Here is a 25,842-nt window from a genome sequence, read left to right on the forward strand (position 1 = left end):
TTACGTGTATTTATTTATTTGTACTTTGCCTTTATTATTATTTTTTGTAAGTAAGGTAGCAAACCCACACAATAGTCTTTCTCCTTCCTATTGCCCCCACAACAACAATCCTGTGAGGTGAGTTGGGCTGACAGAGAGTGAGTGGCCCAAGGTCACCCAGTTGGCTTTTATGGATAAGGCGGGATTTGATCTCATGCTTTCTAGTCTGGTGCCTTCACCAAACTGGTTGTCTACATGTCAACTGATTTCATACTTATATACCCCTATCTTCTTCCTGACTGTTCTGTCCCAGGCCTCCCCAAAAAGTGCTTAGTCAATTCTGAGTCCCGGCAAAACCTTTTTTATTACATTAATGTGAATTTATTTCATTCACAGTCAGCCAACGGCTTGGCGAACAGCCTTGCAAAGGTATGCTAATTAGCTCAGACCTTATCAATTCTGGAATGCTGCCTGGTAAATAGTTCCACAGAGCTGGCAGGGAAGGGCTGGGTTATATGGACAAATCTCTATGAGGCTGGAACGAATGAACGAATGAATGAACAAGTTGTTTCCTGCAAAAGCCTCCTCCCCTTTTGCTTCTTTTTTAATCCTGATGGGAGGGGCCTTTCATTCTCCACCTATGACCTTACCCCCATGTCGACGCTGAGTTCTTAATTGTGCCTTCCTTTTGGCATCTCTGCACATCTGCAGGCTGGAAATTGGTTCCAGAAGCTCCCCCACCTTAATGCTGTCCGAGCCTGAAGGCAGCTGATGACTGCCAGCCTGTTCTTGCCCCATCTCTGCCTCTGATGCAGAGCCCTCATCCGAGCCTTCCTCAGCCTCCAGGACTGGCCCGGGTTCCTCCCCAACCTCCTCACTACTGTCTGACTCTGCTTCCAACTCCGCCCGCCTCCGGTGGGCCAAACTATGATTCCCAGCAGCTCTCTCTAGCATGGACAAGAGAAAAGTTTTAGTATAATTATGTGTAACAAATAGTACACCAAATCAAACAGCTGGCCAAATATCCCACTGTGTTGATGTAATTCTCTCTTCTTTTTTTCTTCTTAGAAGTTCAATTCTATGGGAATCTCACATGTACTATTCTCATAGGACTTTAAAGAAGCATCTTTGGGCTTTCATAAAGATGTAGAACAAAAGTGTATCAGACATAATTTTTTCACCCTACTTCCTGGCTCCTGAGCCTCTATGAGGTTTGGAGCACCATTCAGGAGCTTAGACAAAGTGAGCAGGAGTTAAACTGAAAATAATATTTGTCAGCTTCCTATTTTTCTTCAGCATGGGTTGAGCAGGCTCTACTAGGATGCTAATTGATAAGATTAGAATAAGCCTGTGTTTTTTTTTAAAAAAAAAAACTACTGTACAACTTGTAGCAGCTTGGGGAGAAAGTTGTCCTGACTTCTTGTCCTAAAGAGAAGACAATCATCAATTACCATCCAAGTGTTTTTGAAGATTTGGGGAATAAAAATGAACTCGGCTGCCAGGTTCTATATGATAATTGAACAGAAATTCAGCCATGGCTCAAAATTCTCTGAAACTTGTGAGTCTGATTTACTTTGGTACATGAAAAGGGGCAGAAGTACAATCTTCTCCTGGATTTTAGGAAGCAATGATACTGTATCAAGTTTTCTCATGAAAAGCTGGTCCATCAGTCTTTTTCAAAATCTTATTTTTTGAAGGGATGAGACATTGCACTTCATGACTAATTTGCCAAAAGGAGAAATGAGTCTCGAAATCCATTTCCATAATGGACCTCTTTTCATCAGATATTTTTTCTGATTTATTTTGTGTCCCTAAATAGCAAAATGGTAGGTTCTTATATTCAACAAATCAATAGATCGCCTTGGCTCACAAAATAAAGATAATAAGATACTGATTCAGTGTTAACAAACAATAGCAAGGGGACTTGTGAGGCAAAAGCTAACATTTAAAAACAGTCAAAGTTCATAGGAACAGAGGCTCTCCTTACTAGTAACCAATGTTCAGCAAGAAAGCAAAAAGGGATAATCAGGTTAAAATTGTCTAAGAAAGCATCCATGAGGGAAGGCAAAAGTCAGATCACTTAATGCTGGGGCATCACAAAGAGTTGTACTAAATATATGCAGACAGCCCTGATTCATGCACTTAGATAACATGAGCCAAGCCTATTTCACCCCTGAATAGACTGAATGGATTACTTTCAGGATCTTTTCCAGGAAAAGATAAATTCCTCTCTCTGCTTTGGGCTTTCTACCTCAGAGACTGAGGAATTTTATCAATGGTTGACACTCAGATTTGGTTCTAGGTCTCCAAAGTACTACATGTAGTCCTTGACTTACAACCATTCATTTAGTGGCCATTCAAAATTATAACAGCAATGAGAAAAGTGACTTACAACCAGACCTCATACTTACAACCGTCATAGCCTTCACACAGTTAGGTGATCGAATTTCAGAGGCTTAGCACATCAGCAGATATTTATAATGGTTGAAGAATCCTGGAATCATGTGATTGCCTTTTGAGACCTTCCCAGCCATCCTCCCACAAGCAAAGTCAATGTGGAAAGCTGAATTCACTTAACAGTTGTATGTTTCACTTAACAACTGCAGTGATTTGCTTAATAACCATGGCAAAAGAAGATGTAAAATTGGGTATGACTCATTTAGCAACAGAAATTCTGGCCCCAGTTGTGGTCATAAGTCAAGGGCAACCTGAATAGATGTGCCTGGGTGTTCCCTATACCTAATATTTTTGAGCAAGTTTCATAGCTAGATACAGACAATATATCCATTTGTCAATGAATTGTCTTTTTGAAATAAGATAAACTTACAAATTGATTGCTTCACAGTTCCAGAAATGGGATACTATTACTCTTATATCAGCTGCTTTATATCACAAAGTGGAAAAACTGAGAGAATTTCACATTGTAATGGCAATGGGAAAGTAGCACGTGAATTTTTGTGCTGCTTGGTTCTTAGGATGCAGTACTATGCAATTAAAATTCTGATATTTGTTTATTTTAAAAGATATAAAGCCATGCAACTCAGACGGTATGACTCTGAGCAAAATACAATATAAACAATAATAATAAACCAACAACAAACACAAGATATAATTATAAAAGTTAAACCTAAAATATACTGAATTAGGAACATCATTGCCATCATTACTGGGGCATCATCAGAGAAAATAAATCCAAAGAAGGAGATTCCTTCTAATTCTGAAAAACAATAACAACAAAAGAAGAATTCCATCTGAAAATGCAAATAATATTAACTAAAAGAAACTGATTGGGGTGTCTTTTTAGTAGAATTATCTTGGAGCTCATCATTTAGTACACCTGTCTTTTTTATAATTACTTTGAATGGCAATCAGAATGATACATATTTTCCTCTATTTATTTAACTAGGTTGACTACAGATTATGCCAATTTCTCCAAGTAAACCTCAGCAGCAGCAAATGAATGATTATTATGATTTTCAAAGCTGCAATCAAAAAGTGCTGCTCTGGAAACTACCTTTTGCTTTGTACATAATTATTTGTGTCATTTGGACAGAAATAAGACATGCCATTTAAAATGTTTTTATTATTTTCAGCACAGAAGGCTGATATAAATAAGCATATTGTTTCAGCTCCTAGATGAAGCCAAGAAATGCATTAATCTTTCCAATAAGCCTTTAGAATCAAGAGAGGAATGCTTGCACATTGCAGAACTGCTACACCCTTTCTTGAAGGACACCAAACTGAATTATTTTATCAGAAGAAATAGTCCAAGATTCTGCTTCACGATTGTGAAGAAGTAGGCACTGAGATTTATTTGATAGGCTGCATTGTATGTCACTTAGATTTCTAATGTTTTACAATTAATAATGCCATTTTAAAATCTCGGAGATGCATGGAATCTGTGCTGTGAGAAATTCATTGTAATAGGAGATGAATCAAAGTTGTGAGATTTATATGGTGCAGATTAAAGCAAAATAGCTCTCTGCATGATTCAGGCAGGTTTAAGTCTCTAAATAAGGCACAGATGAATATTTATTTATTAGTTTGTTTGTTTGTCATACATGTACAAGATAACAAGTATAGATATGAACATAAACAAGAACAAAGGGAGTAAATACAGATAAATGGGAACAGTAAGACAGGGACGGTAGGCACACTGTTGCGCTTATGCATGCCCTCTTTAAGGACATCTTAAGAATGGGGTGAGGACCACGGTAGACAGTTTGGGGTTGAAGCTGTAAGGGGTTGAGGCTGTAACAATGGAGTTGGGTAGGGTGTTTCGGACGTTGACCACTCTGTTGCTGAAATCGTATTTTCTGCAATCCAGTTGGAGCAGTTTACTTTGAGTTTGTATCAGTTGTCTGCCTGTGTATTATTGTGATTGAGACTGAAGAAGTCATTGACAGGTAAGACATTGTAATAGACAATTTTGTGTAATATGCTTAGATAGGACCACAGGCGGTGCAGGTGCAAATAGTGCAAACACTGGTCAACTTGCTTGCTTTCCTTTAAAAGTATGGATGTTGAATGCTGAATTTTATGAGCGCTAGACTTTTAATTGATTTTGTATGCTGCCCACAGTCAGTCAAGTAAGTGGCATGCAAATAATTGTAAATCAGTTTTACAATAGCAAATAGATGGGGTGGGCGTGTTGGCAAGGTAACAAGTTACACTTGCACCATGCCAGATTCATTCTCTTTAGTCTGATTATCTCTATGGAATCGCATTGCACCGATGCTTTCTAACATCAAGTATTGCAGCAAGTCACAACCCAGCTAGAACTCCATCCTGCCACTTAAGAGGGAGTCCTGTCCAGGAGAGATCAAGTTTGCCCACCGCTCTGGAAAAGTCCAGTGGTCACAGGGAGCAAAGCTGCATCTTCATCAAAAAGCTGGTCAATGGAATTCTGACTTTTTTCCAGAAGACTTCTTTCCCTTTGCAAATGTACTTTGCCCAACCAGGGCAACTAAATTAAGATACTGATGAGGGTTTTTTTTTTGTTTCCTGTAAAGGATCCAAGCTAGATAGCAGTTACATGTGCCAACCCCCTTGGCACCCTAAGTACAGCTAGACACAATGGCACAGAAATGACAACATATGCAGCATGATGTCACCATGCAAGTTCTACCTTTCATACTTGCATTGACATCACATGGAAACACATAAAGGTTGAAGTTTGCATTGCAAAGTGATGATGTGTTTCTGCTTTTTTCATTCCATTCAGCTAAACAATGAATCAGAGATAGGCATTTGGTTATTGTCCTATTATACAGCATGAATGATTCTTTTCATTCTTTCTAACCAAATGGAACTTTAAAAATATTTTTTAAAGGGAATCTGGAATTCTGTCTGTTCATTAGCAGGATAGCTCTCTGCAAACAGAACAGAAGGCACTCAATTTGGTGTAGTGGAACAAACCATCAAAGAAAAAAATAAATTCACAAGTGGGCTGCAGCTGGTCAAAGATTGTGGAATATGTATTTGTTTAAATCTTCACTACATCCCAGTGAGGCAATTGGATAGTGGATCAAAATACTGCCAATTCTTCCATTCTTAAGCCCCTCCTCTTCACATGACGCAAAGGGGAGTTGCTATGAAGGAGATGGAAACAAGCTATTCTCTGTATGCACTACTTACTTTAAATAGAATCTTGACTCTCGAAAAACTCTAAAATCTAACCAACAGGGCTGGTTCTGTCAAGCTCTATGATTCTGTCCTGACCAACAAGAAAAGGATTATATTTTTTTAACTACATACGTTGCCTAGTTTGGTGGCAATAAACCATCTTTGTGGACTACATTTTGCTTACCTGCATGATATGGGTTAAACATTATTTGCTTTTTTTAAAGTACTGTACCAAGCAATGAAGTCATTTAAGTTTTCTGAAAATCATCTTAAAGTTAAAATTAGCTAATCTGGGAGGAGGAATGGAACTTCAGTGGTAAAGCTGACAGATGTTCCATTGCTTCCTTTTTCCTAGGACTATAATGATGAAATCCGCCAAGAGCAATTGAGAGAATTGTCGTATTTAAATGGCTCAGAGGACTCACCTCGTGGGCGAAGTATTCGAGGAAGAGGAATTCGGGTTCCTCCTGCAGCTCCTTCAAGGTCAGTTCTTAGTCTTTCTTTATACTCGGGATAAATACTTTATAATAGCTATAACCTTGGTTACAAATGACTTGGTTAATAAACAGATACATGTCACAGTTCACAGATATAGCTGAGAAGAATAAAAGAGGGAATTTCATTTATGCATTTGGTTCTAACAAAACCTTCCACTCCTTCCACAATTACAGTTACAGAGAGGAACTGAAAATAATATGTCTTGTAAAACAATGAGACTAAAGAAAGTTTATGGTTTTGTTCCAAACCAATAAACATTCATCCTAGCATAAATCCCAGTATTTTCATATTTAAATAAACATAGCCACATCTATAGGAGCCATATGGTCTCTACCCTCATCTTTACCAATTTAGTTTCCTTCAGTTGTTTTAGAATTACAATTCTCATCTTCCTTCAACGGCCTTAGTCTTGCTGGCTAGAGGTGATTGAAGTACCTACTTACATTTCTGGAAGATGTCCATCTTTATAGCAGGGCCTTATATCTGAAGAACAATTGTGTTAAATGTTCATATTTTGAGCATACCTTCTGTTGAGGTATTCCCCGTTAGGAGAATGAGTTCACTCAGGAAAACATAGTGAGAGTGGTGAGGAATAACACACAACCAGCATACAGATACACTGAATAGTAAAATGTAGGTTTTACTTCCTGTAAACAGGTAAACAAAGTCCAACAAACAGTCCAAATCATACACAGTTAAAGCAGGTAGTATTCAATACAATCAGTCCAGGGATAATCCAAAAACAAAGTCCAGTATCATAAACAAAGTTCAGTAAATGGAATTTGCTAACAGTTTGCAAGACTCACAGCAATTCCAGAAGAACGACAATCAGGCAAAAGGCAATAGGGAAATGCAAAAAGAGAATAAACCAGGTTTCTGGCTCCATCTTATGGTCGTTGGAGGAACCTCAGCCAATCACAATTACAGCACTCTCTTAAAGATACAACAGTATTAAATAACTATCCTGGTTTATATATTGCCAAACCAACTGTTAGGTGACTATCATTCCTAACACCTTCTGCTTCTGTGTAAAACAGGTTTTGTGATAACATGTATGATGACTTACTCAAAAGAATAACAAAATATGCCTAGGCCCAGTACAATTAACTTATTTTAAAATGTACTACAAGATTAAATTATTCTTAATTTAAGTTTGGCAGAATCTTTATATGCCACAAAGTAATGTAATTGACTGTAGATGGATTTTAGCTTTGTAGATGCAAAAGCATCCAAATATAAACCTCATAGGGTTCACTGAAGTCTAAATTAAGCCTTTGGTTTTATCCAATATCCCATATGGATTTATTTATCTTTTTTCATTAACATTTCAAGATGCTGATTAAAAATAATCTTAGTTTTTCTTTCAATGTAATATTTTACCTTTTTCATCAGCATATGTAGATATCTTAATTTATTTGCACATCCACCTTCTTTTAATGCTATATGTATCATTCAGTGGTGGAATTCAAATAGTTTTGCCACCGGGATTAATGCTATATGTATCATTCAGTGGTGGAATTCAAATAGTTTTGCCACCGGTTCGGTGGGCGTGGCTTGGTGGGCACGCTTTGCACGCGTGCACACACTTTGCGTGCGTTTGCGTGCCAAATGTGCACTTTGCGCAGGTGCAGAGCCATTTGCGCAGGTGCAGAGGCTTTCTAACTCACCTCTTGCAAGCCTGCACAATCCTGGTCACTTCAGCAGCTGCCGCATGACACTCTTCTATACCGCACAAAGCAGCTGCAGTTCAAATTTAGAGGATAAAAGTGAGTATGGGAACCTGGGCAGGTGGGTGGGGCCAACAGCAGAGTGGAGGAGAGAACCGGTTCAGTCTCTGCTGCTCATCACTGCTACCAGCTCTGCAGAACTGGGCCAAACCGGTTGAATACCACCACTGGTATCATTCTTGGTCCCTTAGGATAACTAATATTCATTCTCTCTCTGGGGTATGCAATGTTCACCTACACAAGGAAGCACTTATTTCAATAACATCTTCCAAAAACATGGATATCAAGAACATTCACAGCCAGGGTCAGAGTGCGATCATAATTTCATTGTACAGGAACATTATTATGTCTTCATAAAGCTAAATTCTGCCCTTTATGACTCCAATTACATACAATTTAATATTTCTAATAAAATCAGAAATCTGTTTTCTAAGGTGGTTTATTTCACCTTACTACTTGCAGAGTAGCTGCATTTCATTTCTTCTTCCCTTCTCTAAAAGTTCTAAAGTAAACCATATTCCCTTCTTCTCCCTCTGAAATCATATTCTTTGCAAGTCCTTGTTAACAATTCAGATCCTTGGAATCTCATCTTAAAACCTACTGTGGTTTCAACTGAATTCCTGCAAGAATAAATTATTTCCAGGAATCAGATTTGGCTTTACGTGTGATTAAAAATGGTGCCTACTTTAGCTTTATGTGTCAAATCCTGATTATTGTGACATCTTTCTGATTTGAATAGTTTTGAATAATATAGGGAAAGGCTGAGCATGCTAATTCGGAAGAAAAAGTTCAGACCTCACATTAATGCTTTCTGCTCTTCATTAGAGCAGTCTGACTTTTTCCAGGCTGCCTTGACATCCTTTATAAAAAAGATACTATTTTAAGGAAACAGTCAATGCAGTTGTTATAACTGTTCAGAGCCATTGTATCTTTTTCATGCTCATGCAAAAAACTTTTAAAATGGGGAAGTTCATAGGTAGTAAAGATGGGATATTCTTGCCTGAGGTCCAAAAGATTTCTTATGAATTATTTTCCAACCCCATAGAATCCTAATACACAACATTATTAATATAGAATGAATATTCATAAAATATACAGAGTAAAACAAAATGATTTCTCTTGAATGTCTTGAAATGAAAAAAAGTGTTTATTTCAAATAAGTCTTGGCTCCATACAACTTATGTCTTATTGTGTAACATATAATTTAAATTTATAAGGCCATTAATCTCAAGATTCTTTGTCACATACAATTTAAAAACAAAAGCCTATAATATAGACTATATCAGTTTGAAAATAAGATGGCCATAGCCAAAACATGGATCACAACATATTAGAAATAATGCAATTTAAGTGGGCACACATAAGTCAGAACCTGGGGGGGGGAAAACAGATCTTCAAGATCTATTTAAGGGACATTGGGATTGATGTATTCCAACTATTCCAAAAAGAATGCTGACACATTTTGGATCAACTGTAGTTTCAAAGTGATTGGTGTGCAAATGCATTGCAATAATCCTCATTTAAGGTGACCAAGGCATGTTTCTGGGAAGGAACTCTTAAGTCCAGGAAACACTTCAGCTGGCATTCCAGATAAATATAATCACAATATCCTCTACCTTCAGATTACATTGCAACTGCCCTGATATACAAATCAGATCCAAAATATGACTATTTATATGTGTTTGACTCTCAGTAACTTAGGCTATGTCCATGGTAGCTCTGATAGTTATGTACTCATGAGCCACTCCAGACTTTATACTATAAAAGAGAAAATTAAAGTGCTTAGAAGTGGTTAGAAGCTCCATCAGTAAGTTGCAATGGAGTCAGGCAGAGATATTGGTACAGCAATGGTACAGCAGCGGTCAAACCACTTCTCCATACAACCTGACTTCAACCACAGGATCTCATCATTGGACATTTGTGGTGCAATATTTCTGAAAGCTAATGGGACTTTCTAGATAACAATAGCTATCCCACCTCTCATGGCCTGGGTTCGTGACTAATGGCATTCTCAAAACCCAAGTGGATACATCTCCAAGAAAGGAATACCACCTGTAGCAATATTTGTTACACCTTTCTTTTTTCTTTTTCTATAAAATCACAAAATTGAGATGACATTGAACAATTGTATGGCTAATACTTGACAGAATCAAAGTAATATTGGATTATCCCTTATCAATTCCATTGATGGAAAGCTGTAAGTGAACAATCTAAAGGACATCAGATATCTAGAAATGACCACTTTCCTACATTGTATTGGTGGTGTTTCAATTGTTAACACATTGACAAAACTGTTGAAAACATTTCTGCTTACAAAAGGAACTTACTTATAAGTTATTACATTATGTCCTAGGTTTTCCCCTAGAAGGTCAGGGCTGCTTACCTGGTTGTTCTCTGTCCTCCCAATATTTTACTTCATGTGATATGAGGTATTCCAGCTGAGTGAAAGTGCCTGGCCCAGGTTCATGACTAATTAATGAGAGCGACTTCAGCTTCTGCCATTTAAGTGTGCAAAACAAATGAATATAACAGCTTTTCGTGATTTTAGGCATTTTATATATTCTTGGACTTTTTTTTTCTGCTACATCCTTGTCATGAGCTATTAATTCTGCCTTGATATTTCTGCAGTACATTCTTCCCCTAAAAAATTATTTAATTATGTATGGGAGAATTTCACTCCACCTTTTGATCCCAAGACCTCCACTGTAACTTCCAACTAAAAATATAAACATACAATAAACCATATAGGATAAAAAAATGAAATATACAGTATTGGTTAAATAATTCAAACCACCAAACAGAGGGCAATAGCACCCAGGTCATTTAAAATATACAGGTGAAACTCAAAAAATTAGAATATTGTGCAAAAGTTCATTTATTTCTGTAATGCAACTTAAAATGTGAAATTAATATATGAGATAGACTCATTACATGCAAAGCAAGATAGTTCATGCTGTGATTTGGCATAACTGTGATGATTAGGGCTTACAGCTCATGAAAACCCCAAATCCACAATCTCAGAAAATTAGAATATTACATGCAATCAATAAAACAAGGATTGTACATAGAACAATATCAGACCTCTGAAAAGTATAAGCATATATATGTACTCAGTACTTTGTTTGGGCCCCTTTTGCAGCAATTACTGCCTCAATGCGGCAGCTATCAGCCTGTGGCACTGCTGAGGTGTTATAGAAGACCAGGATGCTTCAATAGTGGCCTTCAGCTCTTCAGCATTGTTCAGTCTCATGTCTCTCAACTTTCTCTCGGCAATGCCCATAGATTCTCTATGGGGTTCAGGTCAGGCGAGTTTGCTGGCCAGTCAAGCACAGTAATCCCACGGTCATTAAACCAGGTTTTGGTGCTTTTGGTAGTGTGGGCAGGTGCCAAGTCCTGCTGGAAAATGAAGTCAGCATCCCCATAAAGCTCCTCTGCGGAAGGAAGCATGAAGTGCTCCCAAATCTCCTGTGTTGACCCTGGACTTAATGAAGCACAGTGGACCAACACCAGCAGATGACATGGCTCCCCAAATCAACACAAGACGGTGGAAACTTCACACTGGACTTCAAGCATCATACAGTGTGTGCCTCTCCATCCTTCCTCCAGACTCTGGGTCCTTGGTTTCCAAATGAGATGCAAAAGTTGCTCTCATCAGAAAAGAGGACTTTGGACCACTGAGCAACAGACCAGGTCTGTTTTTCTTTAGCCCAGGTAAGACGCTTCTGATGTTGTTTGTTGTTCAGGAGCGGCTTGACAAGAGGAATACGACATTTGAAGCCCATGTCCAGGATCCGTCTGTGTGTGGTGGCTCTTGATGCACTGACTCCAGCCTCACTCCACTCCTTGTGAAAGTCCCCAACACTTTTGAATGGCCTTTTCCTGACAATCCTCTCCAGGCTGCGGTCATCCCTGCTGCTTGTGCACCTTTTTCTTCCACACTTTTCCCTTCCACATAACTTTCTATTAATGTGCTTTGATACAGCACTTTGGGAACATCCAACTTCTTTTGCAACTACCTTTTAAGGCTTTCCCTCCTTATGGAGGGTGTCAAAGATGGTTTTCTGCACAACTGTCAGGTCAGCAGTCTTTCCCACGATTGTGATTCCTACTGAACCAGACTGAGAGACCATTTAAAGCAGGGGTGTCCAACCTTTCACCTTCCCTGGGCCACATTAGAAGATGAAAATTTGGTTTGGGCCGCACATAAAATAAAATAACAGTAACGATACCTGATCATCCAAAAAAACCATAGAAAACATAGTTAACGGCCAAACTCAAGCCAAAATACGGCCAAATTATTTTTATTATTTATTATTTATTTAAAATTATGTATTTTTTATCACGGTTTTTTTATCATGGTTTATCACGGTTTATTTTCCGCCAAATTTTGCGGGGGAGAAGAAAGCTCGCCCGCCTCACGCCTACCTCTCCTGCAAATGGCCTGCAGAAGCGGCAGCGGCGGCGGGGGCAGAAGCAGCGGTGGCGGGGCAGAAGCGGCGGCGGCGGGGGCAGAAGCACCAGCGGTGGAGGGGGCAGCGGCGGCGGGGCAGAAGCAGCAGCAGCAGCGGGGCAGAAGCGGCGGCGGGGGCAGAAGCAGCGGGCGGCGGCGGCAGAAGCAGCAGCGGTGGCAGAAGCAGCAGCGGCAGCAGAAGTAGCAGCGGCAGAAGCAGCGGCGGCGGCAGCGGGAAGAAGCGGCGGCGGGGCAGTGGCGGCGCCGGCGGCAGCAGCAGCGGAGGCGGCAGCGGCAACAGCAGGAGGTGGCGCTCCACGGCGCCGCCTTTTCTGTTGCTGCTTGGCGTGGCACTCGCCTTGCCCCGCCTCGCGCCTGCTTCTCCTCCTCCTCCTCGCTGGCTCTTGCACGAAGGTTGGGGTGGGCACTGGGCCGCATTACGAGGCGACCTGGGCCGCATGCGGCCCGCGGCTGCGGGTTGGACAAGCCTGATTTAAAGGCTCAGGAACCCTTTGCAGGTGTTATGGCTTAATTAGCTGATTAGAGTGGGACACTTTGAGCCTAGAATATTGAACCTTTTCACAATATTCTAATTTTCTGAGATTGTGGATTTGGGGTTTTCATGAGCTGTAAGCCATAATCATCTCAATTATGACAAATCATGGCTTGAACTAACTTGCTTTGCATGTAATGAGTCTATCTCATATATTAGTTTCACCTTTTAAGTTGCATTACTGAAATAAATGAACTTTTGCACGATATTCTAATTTTTTGAGTTTCACCTGTACATAGCTGTTGAGATAATTCCCCGTCAGGAGAATGAGCGCATACAGGGAGAAGTAGTGAGAGTGGTAAAGAATAACACACAACTAGCACACAGATACACTGCATCGTAAAATGTAGGTTTTTACTTCCAATAAATGTTTAAGCAAAGTCCAAACAAGCAGTTCAAGTCATTCACAGGTAAAGCAGTCAGGTTTCAGTTCAGGGATAATCCAAATATCAAAGTCCAGTATCAAAAAACAGTTCAGAAACAGACTTACAACAACAATCAGTAACAGTCAATAGAAATGGCAACTCTTTCCAACAGAAGGAACAGAGATTCACTGAGACCAAACAACCCAGGTTTCTGGCTCCATCTTACGGCCATTTGCAAAACCACACCCAATTACAGTTTTAGCATTTTCTTAAAGATACAGTATTAAAATGTCTATCCTAGTTTACATATTTCCAACCCAAAATAACTGTTAGGTGACTTACATTCCTAACAATAGCCATAGCGGGAGGTAGAGCAGACCAATGATATAGTAGGATGAAGCTTATCAGCTACCTTTCTAATATTTTAGCTATAGGCCAACCAAATATCTTTTAGGAGTTGTCCACAACTCCAGAAAGCTTGCTAGAACATCTTTGATAAGCTTATCTTTGGAGGTAATGGAACCAGAACAGCCTCAGAAGTTTAGTGCCAAGTTCAAGCACATTTGTGTGAGATGAAAGAGTCACAAATCCCTTAGGGTGTTTTAAATAATAATAATAATAATAATAATAATAATAATAATAATAATAATAATAATAATAATAATAATAATAATAATAATAATTTGCAAATGCTGGAGTGATTTGGAAGAGTGCTTTGGATTTCTGGTAACTGTGAGCACAGTACCTTTCTGCTCTTTATTTATTTATTTATTTATTTTATTTATTTGATTTGCCAATTGTTTACAAGATAATAAGTATAAGTGTATACATAGTTGTGAATACATGAAATGGGTACATATAAGAAAAATAAAAGAATAAGAGAAACAATAGGACAGGGACGGTAGGCACGTTGGTGCGCTTTATGCACGCCCCTACAGACCTCTTAGGAAAGGGTGAGGTCAATAGTAGACAGTCTAAGGTTAAAGTTTTTTGGGGTTTGGGGAAGAAACTACAGAGTCGGGTAGAGTATTCCAGACATTGACCACTCTATTGCTGAAGTCGTATTTCCTGCAATCAAGTTTGGTGCGGTTTACTTTGAGTTTGTATCTATTGTGTGCTCTTGTGTTGTTATGGTTGAAGCTGAAGTATTCACTGACAGGTAGGACATTGCAATGTATGATTTTATATACCATGCTTAAGTCAGACCGAAGACGGCGTAATTCAAGATTTTCTAGTTCTAGAATTTCAAGTCTGGTGGCATAAGGTATTCTACAACGAGTAGAGGAGTGGAGAACTCTTCTTGTGAAATATTTCTGGACTTTCTCAATTGTGCTAATATCAGATATGTAATGTGGGTTCCAGACTGATGAACTGTATTCGAGTATTGGTCTAGCAAATGTTTTGTATGCTCTGGTTAGTAGTGTGATATTACCAGAGAAAAAGCTACGTAGGATTAGGTTAACAACTCTTAATGCCTTTTTGGCTATGTAGTTGCAGTGGGCTCTAGCACTTAGATCATTAGAGGTGAGTATTCCAAGGTCCTTTACAGAGCTTGGGTCATCAACAAGTTCTTGACTATTCAGCTTGTATTTTATTTTCTGATTTTTTTGCCAATATGTAAGACAGAGCATTTATTTGTTGAGATTTGAAGTTGCCATTTGTTTGACCATTCTGATACATAGTCAAGATCTTTTTGTAGGGTAGCAGTATTGTCTGTGGTATTGAACAGCTTTACATCATCAGCGAAGAGAACGCAATTGCTCTTGATATGATCACAGAGGTCGTTTATGTAGAGTATGAAGAGAGTTGGTCCTAGAACACTGCCTTGGGGGACACCACTATTGACAGGTACTGGATTTGATAGGACGCTCCCGATTTTGACCATTTGTTGTCTGTTTGACAGGAATGCTTCTATCCAGTTATTCAGTTGTCCAGAGATACCATAGGATTTTATTTTTAGGAGTAGTTTGTCGTGTACCACTGAATCAAAGGCTTTACAGAAGTCTATGTAGATTGCGTCTATTGCAGATCTTCTTTTTCCAGGCTTCTGCCTAAACCAAAAGAAAGGAATGATGACTTCAACAGACACGTTAACTTGAAGGAATCCACTGCTTAAGGCAGTCACATCTTTCCCCCACTTTTGTCACTTTCCAGAATATCTTAACTTTCCTGAACTAATTTTTCTTCAGGATTTCTATCCTTGGACTCCTTCAAGCTCTTTTGAACTCTGGAATACTTATCTGATCACCTTCAGATTTTCCTGCCTCAGTATGGTGTATTCTAGGATCACTTGGTTACACATTTCCTACAACTTACACTTTCTTGACCATTTCTTCTCTGTTAAGTTAAGTATAGCTGATCCCCTCATTTTCTGCTCCACCTTTTGGATAATGAAGTTCCTGCACAGTATGTCTACCTGCATAGAGTTTAATTCCCAAATGATATCAGGGTTGTTAGGGTTTGGGAATTTAACCCCTAGCAGAGTATTGCAGCAGTAGCCAAGCCAGGCAGCCAAAGGAGAGCGGAAGGGCCCCAGAGTATACACACACAGAACACAAACACTGTTTGTAGTTTAAATAGTTTTTAATCCATTTAGAGTTTAAGCATTGTCATTCAGTCCATTAAGTCATTCACAGTATTTCCATCCAGTAAGACTCATTAGTATAGTCCAAGTTAAGAGTCCTTGCAATATCTTTATCAGCCGATAAAGATATCTTCTCCTCCTCCGGTTTCACTCTCCAGAGAAACAAACGCTGGATATTCAGCAAACAGTAGCAAACAAGAAAAGTTCAGTCACAGGCACTCACAGTCAGTAATCTCAGTTAGTCGCAGTAGCACACAGTAACAGTTACAGCCAGTCAACAGTAACAGACAGCTTCTAATGCTTCCTTATATTGTAACTTCTAACCGCACCCTTAATCGGCTAATTGCCTGCTGCATTGTGCTTAAAGTGATAAGCACTTAAACCATGATATCTAAGTTTTATATATTTATTCACCCAAACCATATTTGGTATCAATGTTATACCTAACATACTCCCCTTTTGGGTGAAATAAATATATAATACCTTTACAATCTAATCCCATATTTTTCACAACTCTCCTGGTGCTTACTGGCACCTTGGGCTTTAGTAAAATTATCAGCTAAATTGTCCTCCGACATACAGTACTCTAGCTGAATCATCTTACTTCTTACAGATTGTCTCACGTTTAGGTATCTTAGATCTGTATGCTTGCTCCTTGTTTTTACTCCAATATTTGTGGCCATTTGAATTGCTGCCTGATTATCTTCATGTATAATTATAGGATAATCTACAGTTATACCTATATCAATTAACATTTGTTTATACATTATTAATTCTGTACATAACAATGATAAACAGGAGAATTCTGCCTCCATAGTAGACAAACTTATATGTTGTTGTCTTATTGACTTCCAGCCTATTAATGTATTACCCAGCATTATGGCTGTTCCTGAAGTCGACTTTCTAGTGTCTCTTTCTGATGCAAAACTAGCATCTGCATAAGCACTCAAAATTAAATCACCCTTTGGTTCTAAATACAATGAATAATTCATTGTCTTTTTTAAGATATCTTAATATCCTCTTAGCTGCAATCCAGTGTCTTTCACATGGTGCAGAATTGAATCTAGCCAACTGATTCACGCAGTACGATATATCTGGTCTAGACCAATTACTAATATAACTCAAACTACCAATTAAAGATTGATAAATCACATTATCAAACTCAGGGCTTTGTACATCAGTGTTGCTAAACTCCTGACTCATTGGAGTCTTAGCTGGCTTACAAAGCTCCATCTTATAATCTTTTAGCAATTTGCTTATCTTATCTTCCTGAGATATCTTAAAACCTTTCCGTGTTTTCTTTATATTCAAACCGAGATACTTCTTTATCTCCCCTAATTGCTTTATCTTTATTCTCTTTCCTAATGATGCTATTATTTTATTTGCTTCATCATTAGTTTCAGTTATCAATGCAATGTCATCTGTGAATAGTAATAATAATGATACTTTCCCATTTGTCTCCCTTTTAAACAGACATGGATCGGCTAAACCAGCTTTAAATCCTATATTGTCTAGTTCCTTTACAATATACTGATTCCATTCATAGCCTGATTGTTTAAGACCATAGAGGCTTTTCTTTAACAACCAACAATCATTATTATCCTTATTTTCACTTTTAATACCAACAGGTTTTTTCATGTAAATAATATGTTTTAATGGGGCGTGCAAGTAAGCAGTTTCCACATCTAAATGGTTAACTATATAATTTTTACTAGCTGCCCACACTAAAGCTGCCCTCAAGGTTGCTGCCTTAAGACTAGGTGAAAACACCTCATCGTAGTCATTAGCATTCTGCCTAAAACCTTGGGCTACTAATCTTGCCTTATGGATTAAATTACCATCCTTATCTGTTTTTACCTTAAATATCCATTTGCAGCCAATGGATTTCTTTCCTACAGGTAATTTGGCATTTTCATATACCTTCATATCACTTAATGAATTCAGTTCCTTATTCATTGCTGCATACCATTTTTCTTTTTCCTTAGTAGGATACTTTTTAATTTCTTCTACAGAATTAGGAACTTGATTAATCTGGCACACTGTGTTAGCCTGGTACCTATCAGGCGGTCTAGATACACGTGTAGTTCTTCTGGGAATTACTGGGCTTACAGGAGGACTTTCTTGAACTACTACCTGTTCATCTTCCTCATCCTGTTCAGCTATTGAATCTGTTTCTTCCTTTATGGGCACTATTTCATCCTGTATTTGTCTCTTTACTTTATTTTTAAAGTTACAGGGATAACTAATGGGATTTCTATAGGATTCAATAATTACATCTTTATTGGCATCCTGTTCTAATTTCTCCCATCCTTCATGTTCTAGAAATTGGGCACTAGCACTACATAACACTTTAGATGTGCCTTTCTCCCAAAATCTATATGCCCTATGGTTTGCCTGATAACCAACGAAGAAAAAATCTTTTAGCTCTATGTTGCCTTTTTTTTCTGAGTTGTGCAGGAATATGCACCCATGCTGGTGCACCAAATGTGTGCAGGTAACTTAGATCAGGTTTCCTGCCATGCCACCTGGTGAATGGAATTTCACCTGTTGTTGTATTAACAACGTTGTTCAATATGTTATTAGCACACATTGCAGCCTCCCCCACAAAGAATCAGGTAACCCAGAATCATTTAACATTGTTCTAACCATTGCCTGTAGTGTTTGGCCTCTTCTTTCAATAAAAGCGTTATGTTCTGGCCTGTATGGAGCAGACTTCTTATGCTCTATTCCAGCTACCTTAAGTCTGTTCTGGAATTTGTTATTAATAAATTCCGTACCATTATCTGTCACCAGGGTTATCAGTTGTCGTTTAGACTTTCTTTCAGCAAACCTAAGCCAATTGAAAAAATGTTGATATGTTTCAGTTTTGCTTTTCATTAAATAGCAAAACCCATATCTAGAATAATGGTCCATAATGCTCAGTATATATCTAGCACCCCCATACTGGGTTTCTTTGGACCTATTATGTCTGCAAATACTACTTCTAAAGGTTCTTTTGTTTTGAAACCATTTAGCCTATTTGCAGGCAATACTTTGCTCTTATCTTCACAGCAAACATTACAACGCAAATATTTATCACAAGATTTTAACCTTATTCCTTCAGATAACTCAACTGTACGTTTTAGCATTTTAAAATTTACATGCCCCAAACGCCTATGCAATAAATGGATACATTCTTCATGAGGCTTTATATTATTAAATACAGTTTGAGCCTCCCCTTTCTTACTATTATCTAAGACATATAATGTTCCATTTAAAGTTGCAGTTACCCTTTTGTTATCTTTTTCAATTATGCAATTATTATCTTTAAAAGTAATTACATAACCTAATTTATCTAATACCCTTACTGAAAGCAAATTAAACTTTAGTTGCGGTACATACAACATTTTTATATCCTGGTTTATGTACGGACAACGTGCAAAACCTTGACCTTTCGCTTTCAGGTTCCAGCCATTGGCAAGTGATATATGTTGAGAGCTTGTAGACATTTTTATAAATTTTGTCTTATCTCTTGTGATGCAGTGGGATGCGCCACTGTCAACCACCCATAAATTATTCTTCACATCAGAGTTGCCAAACGTGGCTAGTTCAAATGCTTTCTTTGGCTTTTTTACATTCTGGCTTTTTCTCTTTTTGCAGAACTTTGCCAGATGTCCTCTGCCTCCACAATTAAAACACTTTTTAATTGTGTATGCTGTTGAAGATAAATTCTCTTCTTCCAGGTGCTTTATTTTTCTTTGCTGGTTTCTTTCAAACTTTGAAGATAATTTCTCTTCTTTCTTATCTTCTCTCAGCTCGTCACGCTCACGCCTTCTTCTGGCTTCTTCTAGTAGCCTGCCTGTAATCTCGGTTAATGAGAGACTTTCTTTTGGCAATACTTCCAACGAAGTCACATAGTCATCATAGCTTTGATCTAATGAAGATAATATTATGTAGACTTGTTGCAGTTCATTAAATATAAGCTCTTTTTCTTGCAAATCTTGAAAAATGCTCTTCATACAGTTTAAATGAACTAACATATCTCCATTCCTCTGAAGATGCGTTTGAAAAGCTTCCGTGTAAGATTTATATGTGCTCCTACACTGTCCCGAACATAAATCTTCCTGAGGTTCTCCCAGCAGTTTGCAGCATTTTCTTCTCCACGAATATGGACAAGCTGCTGATCACAGAGAGTCAGTCCTATGATGCATAAAGCCTGCTCATTTTTCAGTTTAAAGTCTTGTAACTTTTCGTTATCATCATCATTAGCAGGATCCCAGCTACTCACATCTGGTGGGTTTGCTATAATGTCCCACAATCCTTCTCTGCGTAGAAGTAAACTACATTTCGTTGACCATGAAACATAGTTTGTTCCATCCAGCCTGGATATCATGGACAGTTGTGACAAATTTACTTGTGCCATTACTCTTCAGATATTTTGACTATTTTAAACTAATTAAAACAGTTTGTTTTTACAGTAATGTGCAACTCACACCAACTCTCTCTGCTATATCCTGGTTAGTTAGACTATGCTGCTGGGCCCATAACCAATGTTAGGGTTTGGGAATTTAACCCCTAGCAGAGTATTGCAGCAGTAGCCAAGCCAGGCAGCCAAAGGAGAGCGGAAGGGCCCCAGAGTATACACACACAGAACACAAACACTGTTTGTAGTTTAAATAGTTTTTAATCCAGTTAGAGTTTAAGCATTGTCATTCAGTCCATTAAGTCATTCACAGTATTTCCATCCAGTAAGACTCATTAGTATAGTCCAAGTTAAGAGTCCTTGCAATATCTTTATCAGCCGATAAAGATATCTTCTCCTCCTCCGGTTTCACTCTCCAGAGAAACAAACGCTGGATATTCAGCAAACAGTAGCAAACAAGAAAAGTTCAGTCACAGGCACTCACAGTCAGTAATCTCAGTTAGTCGCAGTAGCACACAGTAACAGTTACAGCCAGTCAACAGTAACAGACAGCTTCTAATGCTTCCTTATATTGTAACTTCTAACCGCACCCTTAATCGGCTAATTGCCTGCTGCATTGTGCTTAAAGTGATAAGCACTTAAACCATGATATCTAAGTTTTATATATTTATTCACCCAAACCATATTTGGTATCAATGTTATACCTAACAAGGGTGAGCTGAAATTCTTCATTGTCTTGGTGGTGTATTTCCTGAACACTTTAGCCATCTGGTTTACAAAGATTTTATCTGTATCTTCTGCTTGGTAGGGGGACCTGTAGTACACAACAGTGTCATTTCTATGTCTTTTCCTTTAATACTCATTGAGATGCTTTCTGCAGGGCTTTCATCCTAGTACAGTTAGTCCTTGACTTATTATGACAATTGAGTCCCAAATTTCTGTTGTCAAGCAAGACAGTTAAGTGAGTTTGCCCTATTTGTTAAACAAGACAGTGAGACAGTTTGCCCTATTTTTGCGACTTTTCTTGCCACATTTGTTAAGTGGATCACTCCAGTTGTTATGCTAGTAAAATGGTTGTTAAGTGAGTCTGGCTTTCCCATTGACTTTGCTTGGCAAAAGATTGCAAAAGGTGATCACTTGACCATAGGACTCTGCAACCATCATAAATATGAGCTAATTGCTAAGAATCCAAATTTTAATCATGTGACCATGGGATGCTGCAATGGTTGTACATATGAAAAATGATCATAGGTCACTTTTTTCAGTGCTGTTGTAACTTTGAATAGTCAGTAAAGGAATGAAGTTGAGGATATCTGTATTATAAATTCCATACAGGAGTTATCATTCTTTCACACACACACACACACACACACACAGATACGCACGCACACTTTTCAGTGAGTCTGATTCTTTTGGACCTCTTTATAACCTCTCAGGATTATATTCCTGTCTTGAGTTCTACCCCAACAGATTTCAGTCATAACCCTGTCCTTTTCGCTCTCAGAGGCCTTCAGGAACTTCTTCTGTGGCTGGTAAAGCTTTCCTGAAGGCTCTGCAGCCAATAACAGAGCTCCGGATTGATCCAGAGCTTTGTTATCGGCTACAGAGGCCTTCAGGAAAGCCTTGCCAGTCTTGCTGGCTGCAGAAGAAATGGGATGGCAAGGCAGGTGTCGGGGTATGAGAAGCCTGGCTACAACTGTCCAAAGGTAAGTAGTAGAGCAGCTCCACCACCCCCATCCCCACCCTAGCTTAATTTGTACTCATACAAGTGGGAGTGGAGTGGGTGGGGTCTTGATTAGGGCTTATTTTGGGGGTAGGATTTATATTGGGCGCACGTGTAAAGATCATTCTAGGACTTACTTTCAGGGTAGGTTGTATATTCAGGGTAGTTTGGGTAATGAAACATCTGCAAGAAAAGAACCAGGCTCGGAGAGTACCAAGGACCCTGAATGGTAATATGCATTCTCTAAATTACTGAAACTTTCCTCTAATAACCGTTTAATGTCACTGCAGTCAGTGCAGAAATCCTTTTATGTACCTTTATAAATCTTTCATTTTTTTTAGTGCTCCTTATCACAATAATCAGCTTGCTCTGTTCACTCTTAGGGGGCGTGGGAGTGCCATCCCTCCACCACCACCCGGACGAGGAGCTCCAGTAGCAAGAGGAACACCAGTGTCCCGTGGAGTACTTCCAGTCCCACCCACCACCAGAGGGGTCCCCACCCCTCGAGCCAGAGGAGTTCCAGCAGTACCAGGTTACAGGGCCCCCCCTCTACCAGCACATGAATCTTACGAAGAATACGTAAGTACCAGTTTTTCAACAACACAAAGAAATGCCAACCGTTAAGTCAGATTTCACATTGCTGCAAGTGGTTATTCATATGTTAATTATACCCATAAAGAGCATTCGGAAGAATCCCAAGGGAATTGTTTGCATTTGATGAGCTGGATGCCACATTAGCTTTTGCAATTTTGGAGTTATTCAGGCCATTATCTCATTCCCAAGTATGTTCTTTTGCAGAACGGTTCATCCCAAGCCAGGGCTATTATAGGCATAGGAAAACATAATGCTTACCTGCTTTTTGGAACTGATTCTGAGGATTGCTGATTGCATTAAATCTGAAAGTCTAAGCTTTGCAAAGTGTTGTAGGAATATTTAGCTTTTTTTAAAAAAAAAATGATGCGTTGATGTGGTAGTTTTTATATCATGCTTTTTCTCTGAGAGTTCAGAGGCAGCATCCATAGCACTATTTTCTTCAAAAAAAATTCCCAGAACAAATTTATGGAAGATGTTGAATTAAAAGCTAGTGAGTGGCCCCAATGAAGTTTATTTGGGATACACTAAATTACACTCATTTTCTTCATTTCTTTCTTTCTTTCTTTGCAAGATAACTGCTGAGATAAGTGATGTTTGTGATCACAAGATAACTGAAGATTGGGGAAGTGCTTCTTGTTCATATATTTAACTGGTCAAAGTTAAACCAAACGAGTCTGTTAAAACTTTGGCTGCCCCCAAACCACAGTTTTAAAAATATTCTTTTTAAAATACCCAGATGTTATTTTTATTTTTAACTAAAAATACAGCATTGACCAATTCTAAGTGCATTATTGATTTTTTTAAATTAAAGGTGGGATCTCAGTTTTATTTTAAAAAATGTGATAGAAATAATACAGCAACATGTGAAATCTTTCAAAACTAGTGATTTCTTTTAGAGAGCTAACATAACATAGAAATTTTTATTTTTTTATTTAGCATACAGCATCTATCGAGGTCTTGCAATCACTGATACACAAACATAAGCTTAAATAAAGCATTGGTAAATATATATACACATATATAAGATATGTGGACAATATAATATATGAGGTAAAATATTAAACTAAGATAGGACCATAATAAAATCACCATGATATTGTGCCATAGAGTTCAATGAGATCGAAGTTATAATTAGATGCCTAAGGAATCTAACCATCTGGCTCAGGGCTGTCAAACTCCCAGCCCGGGGGCTGGATATGTCACATGCTGGTCACGCCCCCTCCCGGTTTAGTGAACAGGGGGAAATCCCAATACATCACGTGACACCACTGTGATGACATGAGTTTGACACCCCTGATCTGGCTGCTTCTGGTGTAGCTATGATGAGATCAACCCAGGTGCCTTGAAATTTCTTTCTTTCTTTCTTGAAGTGTAGAGATGAAATTGTTGAGTTAGGAATAGGGAGGCCCAGGTTTTATCCATTAGCCATAGAAGGTCTGTGGGTGATTTCAGGCCAGCCCCTTTCTCAGTCTAAGTTACTTCACAGGGCTTCTGTGAGGGATGTTAAAAGTGATAGAACGTCCCATAAAAGCCAAGCGAAACTCCTGGAAAAAAAACCAGTACATTAATTTTATTATTAATCCATTAGGGGCTAATATAGGCAAGGCATGCTTGCGCAATACTTAAGAGTGAGAGAGAAGCATATTGTCCAATTAAAGATCAGATACATAAGCTGTGTGCATGTCTGGGTGTGCGCTCATGCATGTAATTATTTTCAAGCTAGATATGGATCAGTGATTCATTAGGGATAAATGGGAATTTTGATCTGTTTTCTGTACAAGGACATTCGTGCTGTTATCATCATTTCATTTCTGTATGAACCCAGAACAAAGCTGAATATGGCCAGTCAGTATTCTACTGAGATATATCATGGCTTTAGAGCTTCAGATCTTGTATTTGTCTTTGCATGGTTGCTTCTGAACTTTCTCCCCTTTTAATTCAAGAAACGTGAAGCCAAGATTCTTTAATCATTCAGAAGGGTAGGGATGATTCAAAGAGAAGGCAGCAGCCAAGCCACCTCATAGCTCGGGCTCTTTATATATATATATATCAATGCATTTTTTAAATTTATATATATATATATTTAAATTCATATATATATATATCTGTGAAAAATCCCCAAGTAATTATATCTGGGTGATGTGCTAAATAGGTCGTGTCAAAACTTGACTGAAACTAACCCAGTTGCTTGGGTGCCTCCTTGATGTGTTTCTAGCAATAGAACTGAGAAAATTATAGGTTCTGTTAAAGAGGTAGCACGATTGTTTCAGGTTTTCAAAACATCTGCATAAGAATGACAGTTCCATTTATCTGAGGCATCAAATTACAGGCAGTCCTGTAATTTGACTTATGACTGCAACAGAACCCCAAATTTCTGTTGCTAAGCAAGACAGTTATTAAGTGAGCTTTGTCCCATTTTATGACTTTTTCTTGCCACAGATTTAAGTGAATGGCTGCAATTCTTAATTTGGTAACACGGTCGTTAAGTGAATCTGGCTTCCTCATTAACTTTGCTTGACAGAAGGTTGCCAACAGTGGATCCTATGACCCCGGTACACTGCTACCGTCATAAATATGAGCCAGTTGCCAAGCATCTGAATTTTGATCATGTGACCATGGGGATGCTGCCAAGGCTGTAAGGGTGAAAAATGGTTGTGTCACTTTCTTCAGTGCCGTTGTAATTTTGAGCGGTCACTAATTGAATGGTTGTAACTCAACGATGACTTGTATAAATGTCTATCATGTTTATCAATGCACAAATCCCTTGGCAGTTATTACGTTGTGGGAATTCTGGAGATGCAACACTGACCACAGTAATGACAGATTAGAAATGTCTATGGAGATTCTCAATCATCCAGGTCATGGTTGTCCCAAAGGTGCTTTTTTTTTTTCAAGAAGCAACTGGACTTTCTTATTATAAAAGAATGCAAATGACCAGCTGTCTTCAAGGAATATAAATCCTTCCATTCCCTATCCAGTCAGAACTGAAGAAGCTTCTTGGATGAGAAGCAAAATATCTTCAAAGAAAAATAAGGAAGTCCAGTTGCCTCTTGGGGAAAAAAAGCACCTTTGGGACAGATTAGAAACCAATTTCTTCTATTAACATTCCTAGTGAATACTGCTTATAAAAGAACATTCTTTGGGCTTCATGTTAAGGTGTCTATAGCAGTGTGCCTCAGCTTTTATTTTGCAAATGCCCCACTTCCAACCTTGTTTTTCTCATGTGGTCCCACCTTCCCCCATCCAGGTTCCATTACTGGATACGGTCATGGGACAGAAAATTGTCTCTTTTCTGACATCTACAAGAGAGTATTTGCAGTGTAATACACTTTGGTTTTCTGC

The 25,842-nt window shown here is 38.6% G+C and overlaps 1 protein-coding gene across 8 annotated transcripts in view; it reads left to right on the forward strand.

Moving 5' to 3' along the window:
- KHDRBS2 (KH RNA binding domain containing, signal transduction associated 2) overlaps positions 1 to 25,842 on the forward strand; it is a 451,754-nt gene that overhangs the window by 260,615 nt on the left and 165,297 nt on the right. For all 8 annotated transcript variants that reach the window (XM_087945325.1, XM_087945319.1, XM_026665139.2 and 5 more), the window contains exons 5-6: positions 5,960 to 6,087; positions 22,290 to 22,485. In XM_087945325.1, the coding sequence (XP_087801451.1) occupies positions 5,960 to 6,087; positions 22,290 to 22,485 (324 nt within the window). The remainder of the gene's footprint in view (positions 1 to 5,959; positions 6,088 to 22,289; positions 22,486 to 25,842) is intronic.

Source organism: Notechis scutatus, chromosome 1, assembly GCF_049901735.1.
Source record: "Notechis scutatus isolate UNSWTSFEM ecotype Mainland chromosome 1, rNotScu1.2, whole genome shotgun sequence".
In the NCBI taxonomy this organism is placed as follows: domain Eukaryota; kingdom Metazoa; phylum Chordata; class Lepidosauria; order Squamata; family Elapidae; genus Notechis; species Notechis scutatus.